Source organism: Vicugna pacos, chromosome 13, assembly GCF_048564905.1.
Source record: "Vicugna pacos chromosome 13, VicPac4, whole genome shotgun sequence".
Taxonomy (NCBI): Eukaryota; Metazoa; Chordata; class Mammalia; order Artiodactyla; family Camelidae; genus Vicugna; species Vicugna pacos.
Window position 1 is genome coordinate 34,410,264 of NC_132999.1, and position 15,737 is coordinate 34,426,000.

Here is a 15,737-nt window from a genome sequence, read left to right on the forward strand (position 1 = left end):
ACATGAATCAAAAGACTTCATTAAAAAAAAAATACTCTTGGGGTAGCACACCATAGTAAGAAGGGTGAGAAGGAGAAGAGTACTTGTGAACCATCCCTGGGAAAGAGGATGGGAAAGAACCAACATGATGTCTTGACCACAGGTGCCTTCTTACGCAGACCAGTTTCAGAGAAGTGAGCATACAAAAGTGGAAGGCAGGAAAGTTCCTTTCAAATTCCACTTACCGTTTTAGGCAAGATCACTTGGGTTAAGCCTGATAACCTTTTGCAAAAATAACCTCTTCTGGCTTCTTTGCTTTCCTTTTCCTAGACTAGCTGTGGATATGGCACGTTCTTGGCGCTTAATGGCTCAGCAGTATGTGTTTTGAATTATTTTTCCGTATGATGGAGTTGGGTTTATGGATCATGTTCTTTAAAGTATTGTTACGGCTAAGGACATGAGATTGTAATTTTAAGATTGGGAACCATGTTCTTACCAGCCACATTTTATTATGTGCTTTTTTTTATCATAAAAAGGTTTAATTTTTCAAGTTTTTCAGTTTTGCCTGGAAACTAGTCTCAGCTAACACAAATAAACGAATGATGAGAGAAATATAGAAAGAAAGACCAAAAAAATATATGTACACACACACACATATATTTAACTTCCCTATTCAGTATGCTTGTTCTATAAGACTTTAAGGAATTTGTTTTTCTGTTGGAATCATTTCATGACTGGAGAGGAACAACCACAGTGTAATTCAGAAAGCAGTGAAGTTAGAAGACTTGTGTTCCAGGCATGACCTAGCTGCTTATTAGATGTGTTACCTTGGGGGTAAGTCCCTTAACATTTTAGAGGCTGCTTCAGTTTTTTCTTGTTGTTAATCTTTGAAATGGGGGGGGCTAACCTGGCATCATAGGGAGAAAGGCGGGAAGGATAAGATGTATATTAGGAGTTGCATAAGTCAGTGTTTTAATTAAGACTTCTTCCAGAATAGGACTAAGTAACTCAACTGGCTTTGTATTTAGTTTCACCCATCCTTTGATTAAGAATCAATTAAAAAGTAATATGCTCATTTTTATATTTGTTGGTTTGTTAATCTTCAAAGCAACATGGGAAGTAGCACAGTTTTCATTTTAGTAGTAAAGAAATGGAGCTACCCATCAAATTTTAGAATTAAAAGGACAGATAAATATCCATTAGAGTTATGGGGGAAATTAAATTTGCTGTGAACTGAGGAATAAGTGGGGGAGTGAGAAAATGAAGATACTAAGAGTACAATGCTCTCTATAGAAGTTTTGTTAAGACTGAAGGGAAATGAACATAAATACCTAGAGGGAAATTCAGACTTCAGGAATGGGTTTTGTTTAAAGTTGGGGGAGATGTGGGTGTCAGTTTTTTTGTTAACTGAATGAAACCAGTGTAGATAGAGGTTGAAGTTACCAGGACTGATGGCTGTATTGGACTGTAGAGAAAATGAGTTACTGAGATCAAGAACACACAGGTGAAGTGAAGTGGTAATGGGAGCCTAAAGTAGAGGAGATTGAGATAAGGCCCTTGGCAGGGACATCCTCTTCTAGCCGCTTAATTGTTAAGTATAAAATTAGGTCATATTGTGAAGTATCTTGTAGATTGCCAGGCATACATGAAATAGCCAGTAAGTCATAGGATTTGAAAAGCTAAAATATTCAACAAATGTTTCTAAATGAATGACTGTATCAAGTATTCAAATAGGCAGTTCTGTTATGCGTGTTGCATGGAGAGATCAAAACACTTAGATAAAACCTGGAAAAGAATGTTCAGTATAAAGCATTGTTTATATTTAATATTGACCATTTCTATTAGTTTAACAACTACTTTATTATACTTTTTTAAACTGTGCCAAAATACACAAAAGATTTACCATTTTAATCATTTTAAAATGTACAGTTTGGTGGCATTAAGTTCATTCACAGTGTTTTGCAACCATCATCACTGTCAAGTTCCAGAACTTTTTCATTATCCCAAACATAAACCTCAAATGTGTTAAGCAGTCACATTCCCTCCCCCAACCACTGGTAACCACTAACCTGTTCTTTGTCCCAGTGGATTGGATATTTCATTTAAATAGTATCATGTAATATGTGTTTTGCATATTTGGCATAATATTTTCAAGGTTCATCCTTGTAGCATGTATCGGCACTTCATTCCTTTTCATAGCTGAATAATATTCTCACCACATTTTGCATATCTATTCATCTGTTGATGGGCATTTGGGTTGCTTCTACTTGTGGCTGTTGTGAATAAAGCTGCAGTGAACACTCACTTACAAGTTTTTGTGTGGACATGGTGTTTTCATTTCTCTTGGCTGCATACTTTGGCATAGTAATGTTAGGTCATATGCTAACTCTGTTTAACTTTTTGAGGAACCACCAGCTTTTTTCTGTAGCAGTTGCACCATTTTACATTTCTGCCAGCAATGTATAAGAGTTCCAAGTTTTCTGCATCCTTACTTTATTATAATTTGTAAAAATTAGTTCATTAAACCTTTTAATCCTTACTACATGCAAGGCACCATGCTAGATGCTATGTGAGTTTCAAAGAAGGGCAAAGCAGGATTCTAGAAGCAGTAAGTTTTTGGTCTGCTGGAAGTTAGGATCAACATTTATAACTACCCTGGAAGTAGCAAGTGTCAAGTGCACTAGAAGGCACAATTAAAGTACCTTGAGGATTTCAGGGAGGGAGGTTACTTGTGGGGAAAGGCTTATTTTTTGACTATCAGACCAAGGAACTTAAATCCTATTCTGTGCTTGGTAGAAAGCCAGAAAACGTGAGCAGGGTAGTGATACCATTTGAATTTGAACTTAAGAAAAAAGATCTGCAGCCAAGAGTAAAGACTGAGGCAAAGGGTAGAAGAGACTAGTAAGTAGTGCCTATGAAACCATATTTTTTATTGGAGAGTAATTGGAACTTGGAGTGGCAAATAGAAACGGAATAGAATAGACAAGACTTGGAAACTCTTGTATAAATCTTTATAGTCTCGTTAGATCTCGTCTCTTCTTCTGATTTTAAGCACCATCTACCAAACACTAACAGTTCCCAAAATTTTATCTCCAGAACAGACTTCTCTGAGCTCCAGATCACATACTAGACATCTTGTATTTAACATTTTAAAAATATTGATTCCCTCCCCTCCCCTATCTAGTCTTGCAGTGTTTCTCTTTAAAGTTCTAAAAGAGTTTTGAGCTCAAAATTTCTCAATAGTTAAGCAAAAGCCCCCCTCAAATTAGTCACTTTATAAAAATAACCATGGCCCCAAAGACATCATCAAAGAACTTTATAAAATTTTATTAAAAGTTACAAAAATTCATAGAGCAAAACAGTTTCATTACAAAAGCATTTGACTAAGAAGATAAAACAAAATGCTTATAGTTCCACCATTCTAGTAAACCATTATTGACTTGTTTTGGCCAGTTGTTGGCACTTTGCCATGTTTCACTTTAGTCTTTTGCTTCTAGAATAGGAATTTCTTTTTCCTATATCTTTCCTCTTTCTTCATTTCCCATTTGTCATTCATCTCCCCACCACATACCCTGCACATATATACACAGACACTCTTACATAGCTTGACATTCTAGTATATTGGGCGTGGTTGATAAGTGGTTATGGGATATAATACAGCTTTAGAACTTTGATACTAGTAGCAAAGCACTGCCAGATAATATTCCCTCTGCAATCACTGCCTCAGCTGGGACTATGCTAGAGAAATGTGGGATTAAATGGTGACTGAAAAAATGATGCAGGTCAACTGGAAGTGCCTAGTGGGGTTTGTAAGGGGGAACTGTTTGTTTTTGATTTGAGGTATTTTCCTTCGTGTCTGACAGTTTTATAACCTGATGGGTGATTCATCTCCCTACCTTGAATTTCAGATTCTCTGTGGTTTAAAGCAGAATTCTTACAACAAAAAGTATGCAACAAACAGTTAATTATGTCTTTTCTAGAAGAAAGCTTGATTTAATTGATTTTTTCCGTAAGAACTTATTACAGGGGCACTGTCATCATATACTAGGTGTTGCAGGTGTAGACCTGTATAAAAACAACCCTCAATTACGCTAAAGGAACGATGCCAGTCAGGATTTACTCCCTGTATCAGTGAGTAATGTGATGAGCATCTATCTAGTTACACAAGCTAGAAATCAGAGTATGAGCTTATATTTTTTCCTTATCCCCCATATTTCATGAGTTATGAAGTCCTGCTTATTTTATTCTTATTTTTATGAATTGACTTCTTTTAATGTGTTGATATTAAATGCTGGTCTTCCCAGTGTGTGTCTTGGAATTAGTATTAATTTTTAAAAATCTCTAGACTGGACCACAGAACCATTATCAAGGGATTATCCTTGAACTAGCTATTATTTGTGCAGGCTGGCCTCTAACTTCAGACCTGGACCAGGGTGCTAACCAACCCATCCTGTCCCAGCTCACTGATGAGGCCACCTCTTTGCTGCCCGAGAGACCAAATTACAAGCTGATTCAGCTTTTCTTTTTCACCTGGTACCCTTTTGGAAGGGGGGACTTTCTGACTCATATTTAAGTGTCTGTGGTATATATAATAATATATACAGGTCTATTCAAGTTTTCTATTGTGCCGCTTTTGCCAATTCATAGAAATGTATCTAGTTTACTATTTTCATATATTAGCATATGATTGATCATAATGTTTTGCTCATAACATTTCTTAATATGTTGTGTTTATTTTTTCTTTTCGTGCTATTTTATTTGTATTTTTTCCCCAAGCAGCTTTACCACAGAGAGAAAGGAAAATACCATTTGATAAAATGGAATGTAAAAAAATGACACGAATGAACTTATTTACAAAACAAACAGACTCACAGCCATAGAAAACAAACTTATGGTTACCAGTGGGGGGAAAGGGGGTGGAGGAATAAATTGAGAGCTCAGGATTTGCAGATACTGACTACTGTGTATAATATAGATAAACAGTAGAGTCCTACTGTATAGCACAGGGAACTGTATTCAGTATCTTGTAATAGCCTATAATGAAAAAGAATATGAAAAGGAATATGTATGTAACTGAATCACTTTGCTGTACAACAAAAATTAACATTGTAAACTGATAATACATCAATTAAAAAATCCTACTTAACATTTTTTAAATATATATTGTATTTATTTTGTTTGTGTGGTTTGTTTTCAAGGGGGTAAATAGGTTTATTTATTAAGTTGCTTTTTAACTGAGATACTGGGGATTGAACCCAGGATCTCATGCGCTAAGCATGTGCTCTAACCACTGAGCTGTAACACCCTCAATTTTTTTTTTTCTTTTCATTATCTTTATTTTTTCTGAACTTTTTTTGCTTCTGTCCTTTCTGTATCTTTAGGTTTGCTTAATTACTCTTTTCCTACTGTGATAAAAATGCTTATTAGGTCAGTTTGGATTTAGTCCTGGTTTGTTTTTTTTTAGTTTATAAAGTTTATTGTCCATTAAGTACTGCTCTAGCAAATTTATTCGTAGTGCAAATTTATTCATAGTGTTTTTTGTCATTCTGTGTAAGTATTTTGAAATTTTCTTTATCGTTATCTCATTTCTCTCATGGTAAGAAATCTGACTCCCATTTTTCCTTAATATTTTTTACTTTTTGATCAGATCCCAGTATGTAACCAGTCTCCATTTTTCACCTCCTCCCTTGCACGGAATCTTTGCTAACCATATCAAGGTTGTAACAGTGTCTCAGTACTAGGGCAGACCAATGCAGAGTGTGGGAGCCTGAAGTGGAATGAGGAGGACAACATGGCAAAGGGGCAAGGCCAAAGTACATTGAGGGCTTCCATGCAGCAAGAGTTTTGACTCAGACCTTTATTTAGTTGAACATTTGACCATGTCTTATTTTAGCAACTGTATTAAATAATGGTTTTGCCTCTTGTGATACAGTTGTTTTGTTTTTTCATTTATAGTAATAGATTCCAGTGGCCTTTTAAATGATTGGATAATGATGGGAGTGGATCCAAAATAATAAGTGACTTCTCTACGAAAGCAGAAGAGTCTTATTACCTTCCATTAACTCATCTTATCTTCGGGAAGGAGCAGAACAAGTGAAATACAAAAAACTGAAGAGAAGAAAACCTCACTTTGGAACTTTCTCCTTGACTGTTTCTTAAGCCCTGTCTTTCTACTTGTTTTAATTCTGCTGTGAATTTATAAATTTTGAAGACCAAAGAAATAGAAAATACATTTGGGAGCTTTATACCAAGAAATTTGGCTTGAAAGCTGCTATTTGGAGGGAAAAGCGTATCAAATTCCTGTCTGTTTTTTTTTTAAGGTTTCTTATGTGATTAGATTTTGAAGGATAAGACAAATATAAATACATATGTGCACAATATTTTTAGCAGCTGTGTAAAAATAATGAGATTTGTAAATTAAGGGCTTTGTAACGTGGATGTTTTGCTACGGGAGTTGACTGCTCAGAAGATCTTTTATAGCTCTTCAGTGTTTTATTTTTGATCTATCACTTTGATGACATTATTTGCCCACACAGATGTCCACCTGTCTTTCTGAGCTATGACCTTGTTATGAACAGTGTTTGCACTCACTGTGCAAATGTCCACATATTATCTATTTAAGCAACGTCATAGTGCCATCACTCAAGGAAGTTGAATGAGGTGAACATTGATATAGCTCTTTCCCCTTCCCCCATTTTTTAAATGTAACAAATACTTTTTATATTCCCCTCCCCCTTCCCCTTTCCCCTTCCCCCTTTTGGAAACGTGTCAGGAGCTAGATAGTTTAAGATGAGCAGTTAAAGGGATTGAGAGAGTAATCCACACAGAGCCTGGCTTCTTTGTGCTTCATCAAAAGGCGTGCTGCTGGCCAGCCTAATCAAGTACCCTTTTAACAAGAAAACCTCGTGGGAAATCCAGCTGGCAGACTCAAGGAGTTCAGGAAACAGGACCACAGAGGTTACACTCTGGGGTAAGTATTCTGTGTCTACTGTGGGAGAGCACTGTGTGTGTGTATGTATTATGAAAAATATCTGCTGCTTTCTGATGTATTCTGGAGGCTATCAGTAGGGTGATTTGGAGATGCCAGTGGGTCTCTCAGGGAAACTGATGCTAGTTTGAAGAAATTAATATGAACTGAATAGAAAAACTCTTGAGAGGTTGTATCTTCCTTCTCTAGGGAGATGTTTTCTATTGCTTTTGCCTAAAGTTACCTGAGTACCTGAAGCAGATTAATCTCTTATCATTAGTATTTGTAGTTTTAAGTAGTTGTTTATTCTTCAGGTTCTTCTGCTGTAACAGAAGAATTCATTAGCTGCTTTCATATAACCTTCCCGATCTGTGTTCCATCCTTCTGTTTATTTGTTTTTCATGGTCATATATTCACAGACTGTTGCTTTTATTTAGAACTTTGAGGTATGGGGCCTAATGAATAGTCTAGAAAGGCTCAGAGAGCAGGTCTTTCTGTAAAAAGGGGACCCTTAAAGTAATCACAGATGCCTTTACACATTGCTGTCAGGTTTCCTTGGAAGAATAAGTGATTTAAGTTTTCTCATTTTCAGATCCTGGCCATGAGGTTGGATGCCTCACCTTGTTGAAAAGAGACACTGGACCTAAATGGCGCAGCATGACTTTGTTCCTGCTTGGCTAAATTTCTCAACACCACAGTCAGCTAAGGTACTGTTCTCTATTCCTAGTGACTATCCAAATACCAGTTCTTTTCATCCCCATGTTGCCTTTGACCTCTGTTTTACAGTTTAGTTGTTTTTTGTGTGTATTCAGCCTTGCCTGAGGATCTTGAATATGTTTTTATAAAGTTAACTGTCTTTGTTTTAATAGGGTATAAATAATTAGGAAGTCCATGTCAGTGTGTGCCCTACTACCTCCAGGTGTCCGGTTTTTTTCCGTTACATGCTAAGCTTTTCTCATTGTGTGGCACACTTAAGACTTCCTATATTAGCTGCAGAACACTTTGGTTTGGGGGGAGAAGGGCCTTCGCAATGAATGCACATTTGTCCAAAGAAGATGAATTTTTTTTAAGCAAGCATCTTGCTTTTCTTTTCCTATTGCAAGATTAACTTAATATCTTTTTAAGAGTTAAGTTCTAGAGCTTATTCTTTTTGGATATTAACAGGGTTTTTCTCCCCTCATGCAAATAAATAATTGAAGTAGTTGCCTTTTCTCCCCATTAGCTCAGTTAATGATTGAATATGTAACCTTTCTAACTCAGAGAACTGTGGTATCCATAATTCTGGCCCATATGTTCAAAATGGGGGTTTCTGCCACCATTACTACTTGTTTTCTGAAAGCCTGGTGCAAAATCCAAGATACTGAGAGAGACATATATATATCTACTTATCTGTTTGCTTCTCCATACTTTATCATCTTAGTCACCTACAGCCACCTTTGAAAAACACGAACACCTACCCCGAGGAGATGGTAGATTTGGAGTAAGCCGTCGTCGACATAATTCCTCTGATGGCTTTTTTAACAATGGACCTCTACGAACGACAGGAGGTAAGCTTTGCCCAACTTCTGTGACTCTATTTAAGCTACTCAGAGCAAGCCCAGGCTGAAGGTACATGACCATAATCTTAGAATAAAGATTGTTTGTAAACATAATGCTCACGTAGATCCTCCAGTAGTCATTACTCAACTATGCTGGCTTTCCAAGTCTAACATTCTTATGTTCTCTTGAGGCATTTATTCAGTGGAAGAACTCATATAGAAATTACATTAAAGTAAAAAGAAAAATGTAACTTGTGATTTCTTTTTTTGTGGGCTTAATCTTTTATTATAAAGGTCCCCTGAAGGGCTTTTGGCATTACTATAAATTAGATCGGGAAGCATCTGGCCCAGTTGTTTCTGAACTTCCAGAAAACAAACAGTCTCTAATGTGTTATTTTTCATTATCGTTTTAGATTCCTGGCACCAGCCCTCCCTGTTCCGCCATGACTCTGTGGACTCCAGTGTCTCTAAGGGAGCATATGCTGGAATCACAGGGAACCTGTCTGGTTGGCACGGCTCTTCCCGAGGTCATGATGGCATGAGCCAGCGTAGTGGGGGTGGCACAGGGAACCATCGCCACTGGAATGGCAGCTTCCACTCCCGGAAAGGCTGTACCTTTCAGGAAAAGCCACCTACAGAGATTAGGGAAGAAAAGAAAGAAGACAAGGTGGAAAAGTTACAGTTTGAAGAAGAAGACTTTGTGAGTATGAGGGTTTAGTTGTGTGGTTAAAACCTAACAAATAATTCTTAATTAAGACCCTGTTAGTAAAGAGAACATTTCAGAAAATACTGAAAGAGGGAGTCCTTAAGTTCAGATTTTTATTGTTTTAAGGAAGGACAGGAAAGGAGTTGATTAATATGAAGATGATGACTAAAATTCTTGTGTAACTTTTATCAAATCTTTGTTTTTCACCTTTATGCTTTTGAAACTTTTTAAAAAAATCTTATCATTTTTCTTTTAAGTTTTATAAGTTTCAGTATTCAGATATTTTTATTTAAAATGTAGTCTTGCATGTTAAGTTATCTTTCTCCAGCTATCATAAGAGGGGTTTTTTTCCCCTTTGATCATGCAGTTAGGAGTATTTTAGCTATTGCCTGTATATTCAGTAAAGCTTGATGCAATTGTATATTAAATTACATGCCTTTTGACCTCTTAAGTCAAAAGTAGTTTTTGTGCACCTTTAAAAATGATAACAATGATATTACCATTATTAATGATATATTTTATTTAACCAAGTATGTCCAAATTATTATATTAACATATAATCAGTATCTTTAAATTACTGAGATATTTATGTTGTTTGTTGTACTAGGTCTTCACAATCCTTTGTATATTCTATACTTGTAACACATCTTAATACAGACTACACGCATTCCATGCACAGCGATCACATGTTGGGTAATGGCAATCATATAAAATAGTGCAGCTTTAGTTATTTTGAAGTAGCACATTAGAAAAGCCAGTCACTTCAATGACAGACATTTTACTATGTTAACAAAGCCAACTGAAGAGTCAAATTTAGACATCAGCCCCTCTTATCCTAAGTTTAACAGATGACCTAGGGGTCCTTAAATGTTATTTATTAATGTAAATGCCTACCCCTAGGTGCCTATCCTTCAAAACTTTATTCATGGAAAGGTCTACAATGTACTGACATATGAAATATTTGTCCAGAATGTCCTAGATTCAGTAGTCTAGAAATTATTATGACACTAAATTATAATTTTGATTATTTATTCAATAAACGTATAAGTAATTCCAGGAAAGACCAGTGGGAGTGATTAAGAAATAAAAATCTCTGTTGTTCATCACACTTTGAGAACTTAGTGAATTCCTCATCAAACTAGCAACAACAAAAAAGTTTAATTGTATTCTTATTAGAAAATGAATTTTTTTACTTTTATTAAGTGAACCTACTGTAATTATAATTTATATCTGACCTGAATGTTTATTTAAAATACATCTTGTATTATGACCATAGCCAGCTATTTAGAAAACAAATTTGGGACTCCCTAATTGTTTTAGTTTCTTACATGCCTCAGTTAGAAAAAGACTATAAGAAGTAAGAAGTGGTGTGGCATAAAGTGGAAGTTACTTAAGAGTACCTTTTAAACTAGGTACTATACTACTGATTGACATAGTTTAATAAGGTCTCTTAGTTCTTGGGCATTCCCAGAAAATGAATTGACAATGGAAAGAAAAATGTTAAGGCAGCATCTATGTTCACCTGCTAAATGACTTAAAAGGAAGTTTGCTGTCAAATCAAACCTGAACAAGGTCAGTAAGGGCAAGTTTATTTTGCATTTATGTTTCTATAAAATATTCTAAGTGTACTGGAAAGTATGGAGAAAAAGGCAAGTATGCACATCACCTAGCTTTGTGAAATAGTGACATTTTTGCCAAATGTGCTCTGTCTGGGCCAGTCTTTTACAAAAGAGGTAAGATATTAGAGATACAGTTGAAGCTTTCCTAACGTATTCTCCTGACTTTCCACTGGAAGTAATCACCATCTTGATTTTAGTGTTTTATCTTGCTCGTGCATGTTTTGATAAATTTCTATTCTATGAATGTATCCATAAACAATCTATTATGTCATATATATCATTCATATATCAAATGATACAGTATTTTCATCTTTATATGAATGGTATCATATTTTAATTCTCTTTATTTGCTTAAAATTGTTTGAGATTTGTAGTGATGCATAGGGCTCTAGATCAAGTGGTTCTCAATCCAGGAGCAAGTTTGCCTCTGTCAGGGCATATTTGACAATATCTAGAGAAATTTTGGTTGTCACAACTAGGGATAGCGTTATTGGCATCTAGTATGTAGAGATCAGGAGTGTTGGCAAACATCTGCCATGCAGAGGACATCCCCATAAAAAAGGATTAACCAGCCCAAAATGTCAGTAGTTGCTCTATATCTTACCCACTATAGTATAGTGAGTATTCTGTTGTGAGAATGTAGTAGGTTTATGTATCCATTTTCCTGTTGACAGACATTAGGTTGTTAAGGATCTTGTTTTGGAGGATAAATCTAAAGGACTGGAACCATGGTATTGTAACTAGAGAAGGAAGAGTCAAAAATAAGATTTCTTTGCAAAGTAAATTGATGAATAAGTAATTAATTTGAAAAGGAAAAACAGAAGGAGCAGAATTGGAAGGTAGCAGATAATGAAGTCTTGGTACCAAGACTTGGTGAGATCTGAGATATGCACATGGAAGTTGAGATTTGTGGATGGACAGTCACCTGAGTAGAGTAATCTATTCAGAGAGGAGGCCTAGAGCAGAACCTGTGGAGTAGCAGTAAGGGAGAATTAAGTACTTGGTTGAAGAAGAACGGGGTATGAAGAAAGAATAGTTAAAAATAACAAATAAAAGATATTTGGGGGCATAATTGTTTACAGTGGGTTTTCTATATTATTTTTTCCTATACATTGTATAATTAGAAAGTTATTTTTTGTTTTAAAATAGTATTCGTTTAATGTAATTAACAGTCCTGTATTGGTACATTGGACAAGTATAATAACCCTAATTCTTCCTGAGTTGTTAGATGGATAGTAATACCTACCTTGAAACATTGTAGTGAGGAATAAAGATCACATACATTGAATGATGTGAAATGTTTACCACAGACCTTGACATATTTAGGTTTTTAAATGGTAGCTATAATTAAATGTGGGAGAGAGCTTTGTATTTGGCAGTTTGATGTGACTTTCCAAGGATTAGAGAATGAATTGGCAATGAGTAGTACACTGTTCCCTGGAGAAAGAGGAGCCAGGTGTGAGGGTAGAGTCTTGTAGGACTGAGAGACTTTAATGTAACCTGAGGAGTAGGAAATCTGTGGAGAGAAGGGATTCTGAGAGGATAGCAACAGTGTAGCCATATCTTTGAGTCTTCCCAGTTCTCGAATAAAAGCAGAGCTCGGGAGTAGTATTAGGATTTTACTCTCACTGCTTTTATTTAGTATTGTGCTGGAGATCCTGCCAAGTGCAGTAAGGCAAGAAAAAGAAATAAAATGCATACAAATTAAAAGGAAGAAATGAAAGTGTCTATTCACAGGTGACATGATTATTTACATAGTAAATCCTAAGGACTCTATACAGAATTAACAAAATTTCAGAATATAAAGTCAATATTAAAAAATTATATTTTTTATATACAGTTGACCCTTGAACAACATAGGTTTGAACTACTGGTGTTCATTTATGTGCAGATTTTTTTCAGTAGTGAATACTGTGGTATGATCCCCAGTTGATTGACTCCACAGATACAAAACCACAGCTCATATGTATATGGAAGGCCAACTATAAGTTATACTTGGATTTTCCACTGTGCTGAGGGTTGGTGCCCCTAACCCCTGTGTGGTTCGATGGTCAGCTGCACTAGCAACAAGCAGTTGGGAAATGGAGTTTTATAAAATATCTTTTGTATTTAAAAAAAAACTTTAAAAACTACCTAGAACTAAATTTAACAGAAGATGTGAGAGACATCAATAGTGAACCACAAAATATGGCCAACAGAAATTGTCGAAGTAAAAGAAGAGAGATACCGTTTTGAATGGAAGGCTTTGAAATGGAAGACTCACCATGGTCAGGACGTCAACTCTATAGATTGTGCACAACCACAACCAACATGCTTTCTTGTATAAAATGACAAAATTATTCTAAAATTTATATTGCAATAGAAAGACATATATCTAAAGCAATCTTGAAAAAGAACAAAGTTGGAGGATTTATACTACCTAACTCGAAGACTTTGTATAAAGGTACAGTAGTCAAAATAATGTCACATTATTGTAAGAATAGAGTGATAGTGGGGCAGAATAGAGAGCCCAAAAATAAAACCTACATTTATATGGTATTTGATTTTCAACAAAGGTACCAAAGCAGGCCAAGGGAAAAAAGAAATGTATTTTTAACAAATGGTGCCAAAACAACACACACACATATATCTGCCTCTGCCACATAGCATACCAAAAAGAGAGAGAAAATTTGAGATGGATTATAGGCCTAAATGTATGGCCTAAAATGAAGAAGACTTGGGAGAATATATTTCTAGCATAGGAGATTAAAAAAATTTCTTTGGACGCAGGAAGCAGTAACCATAAAGAAAAAACATTGATAAATCAGACTTCATAAAAATTTAAAGCTTCTATTCATTTCACAGAGAAAATATTTGCAAAACATAGATTTGAAAAGGGACCTGTACCCATAATATGAATAACTCTTAAAACTCAATTTTTAAAAAATGAACAAGATTTGAACGCTATCACAAAGGCAGATGTATGAACGGTCAGTAGGCACTTTTAAAAATTGGTGTCATTAGTCATAAGGGAAATGTGGAACTGCAAATTAAGACCGCTGTGAAATACTGCTGACACCCACCACAATGACTGATACTTAAAAGTCTGAAAACACTAAACTTTGGTGACATTTTTTGAGCACTTGGAACTTTGATACATTGTTAGTGGGAGTGTAGCACAACCATTTTGGGAAAAAGAATGTCTGGCATTCTCTTATAAAACTAAACATAAACCTACCCTGTGACCCACCACTTCCACTTCTAGGTATTTACTAAAGAGAAATGAAAGTATATGTTTGTTTATTGTAATTTTATTCTTAACAAGCCAAAACTGGAAACAACTGAAATGCCTGTCATAGCAGAAATAGAAAAATTGTGATGTAATCATGTAATGGACTACTTACTCAGTAATAAAAAAGAATGACTGATAGAACAATGTAATGAATTTCAGTGAAACTTTACACAAAAGGGTACATACTGTATGATTCCAGTTGTATGACATTCTACAACAGGCAAATCTGTGGTGGGAAAGAAAAAACAATGATTGCCTGTGTGAAGTGGAGATTGACTGGGAAAGGGCATTAGGAAACTTGCTGATGGTAGGAAGTACTTTTTATCTTTGTAGAGGTTGGGAGGTGTAAGTATTTTTAAAACCTCATGGAATGGTATACTTAGTATTGGTGCATTTCATTGTATTTATGTAAGCTTTAGTTGATTTAAAAAATAGATTAACATCAACAATCATGGAACAAACATATCTACAAGCCTTCTGATGTGAAGCATTGAGAATCCAATACCACCCCCATAAATTCCTTCCCAAAATTCATAACCTGAATCTAACCATGGGGAAAAATGACACAAACTTCAAATTGAGGTTTCTATAAAGAATTACAGAAGATTCTACAGAGTATAATTCAAGTATAATTCAGGAATAATTTCATGAAATACAATAAGATTTGAAGCCACAAATTGAAAGGACAGCCAGAACATGCAATACTTAGTCTTATGAAATACTAGACTCAAAGCAAAAAAGAAAGGTATCTTGGGCATCCTGACATAAAGAACAAATGACTTATAAAAGAAAGAAAATTAGATACACTCTGACAACACAAGTCAGTGCAATAACAATTTCAATACTCAAAATGTGAACCAAGGATTTTATGCTCTGTCAAATTTCATTTATAAAGGTCACAGACAAATACCATTGTCTAAGAACAACATTTTATTAACCATATTTGTGGTATAATATTGATACTGTTATTCTGAGGCTATTGTAATACGGAATAAAGCAATTGATCATATTCTACGCCTTGTGTCCTTAAAAAACCAGGATTCTTAGTGTAGAGGGATGGAAATACAGATATAAAATAGAAGATGTTTGGTAAAAACCCCAAGGCACTCAATTTGAATGGGAAATACCAATAAGAAATCATGAGGTCATTTTCATCTTTAAAAATGTGTTTATATATATATTTCCAGGCTCTGTCCACTGAAAAGGCCTAAAAGCAATGACCAATGCCATAACAATGAGTGTCCCTAGTGCCCAAATTAGGATCTTGAGATGCTATTTCTGGTAAGGATATTTAAAGATAAGCTTGGAATATTTTGTCAAACTACATAGCAAAGAAGTAATTAAAGACCATTAGAGTTGTATGAAAAGGATTCAGAAACTAAATTGAAGAGGTCCTCACTGGCCAAACTTGGGGTATTTCAGTCATCAATTAAGGGGTAATAACTTCAAATGTTTGAATCACATCAAATATGATTAAATCTTTAAGTTCACAATGATACCTCACCTTAGAAGTTTGGGTTGGGACACTAGTGGCATTCTCACACCCCGTATACAATTAATAACTTAGTAACTAAGTCCAGGCATGTATTTGGTCTTTTCCATATGAATTATACCACTGAGTCATCAAATAGATGAGAGGAAGTTCCTTTTTACGGAA

The 15,737-nt window shown here is 35.3% G+C and overlaps 2 protein-coding genes across 7 annotated transcripts in view; both read left to right on the top strand.

Annotated features, from left to right (window-relative positions):
• IPP (intracisternal A particle-promoted polypeptide) overlaps window positions 1–6,359 on the top strand; it is a 56,435-nt gene extending 50,076 nt beyond the window's left edge. For all 5 annotated transcript variants that reach the window (XM_072974532.1, XM_072974534.1, XM_072974536.1 and 2 more), the window contains one exon: window positions 5,935–6,359. The gene's annotated coding sequence lies outside the window, so the exon portion shown is untranslated. The remainder of the gene's footprint in view (window positions 1–5,934) is intronic.
• GPBP1L1 (GC-rich promoter binding protein 1 like 1) overlaps window positions 1–15,737 on the top strand; it is a 46,862-nt gene that overhangs the window by 16,455 nt on the left and 14,670 nt on the right. Inside the window, exons 1-5 of one of the 2 annotated variants that reach the window (XM_072974537.1) lie at window positions 6,501–6,639; window positions 6,836–6,949; window positions 7,539–7,653; window positions 8,367–8,493; window positions 8,898–9,184. In XM_072974537.1, the coding sequence (XP_072830638.1) occupies window positions 7,594–7,653; window positions 8,367–8,493; window positions 8,898–9,184 (474 nt within the window). In that variant the 5' untranslated portion in view covers window positions 6,501–6,639; window positions 6,836–6,949; window positions 7,539–7,593. Of the gene's footprint in view, window positions 1–6,500; window positions 6,640–6,835; window positions 6,950–7,538; window positions 7,654–8,366; window positions 8,494–8,897; window positions 9,185–15,737 lie in introns of those variants that run through there. The other variant, XM_072974538.1, reaches the window with a different exon arrangement.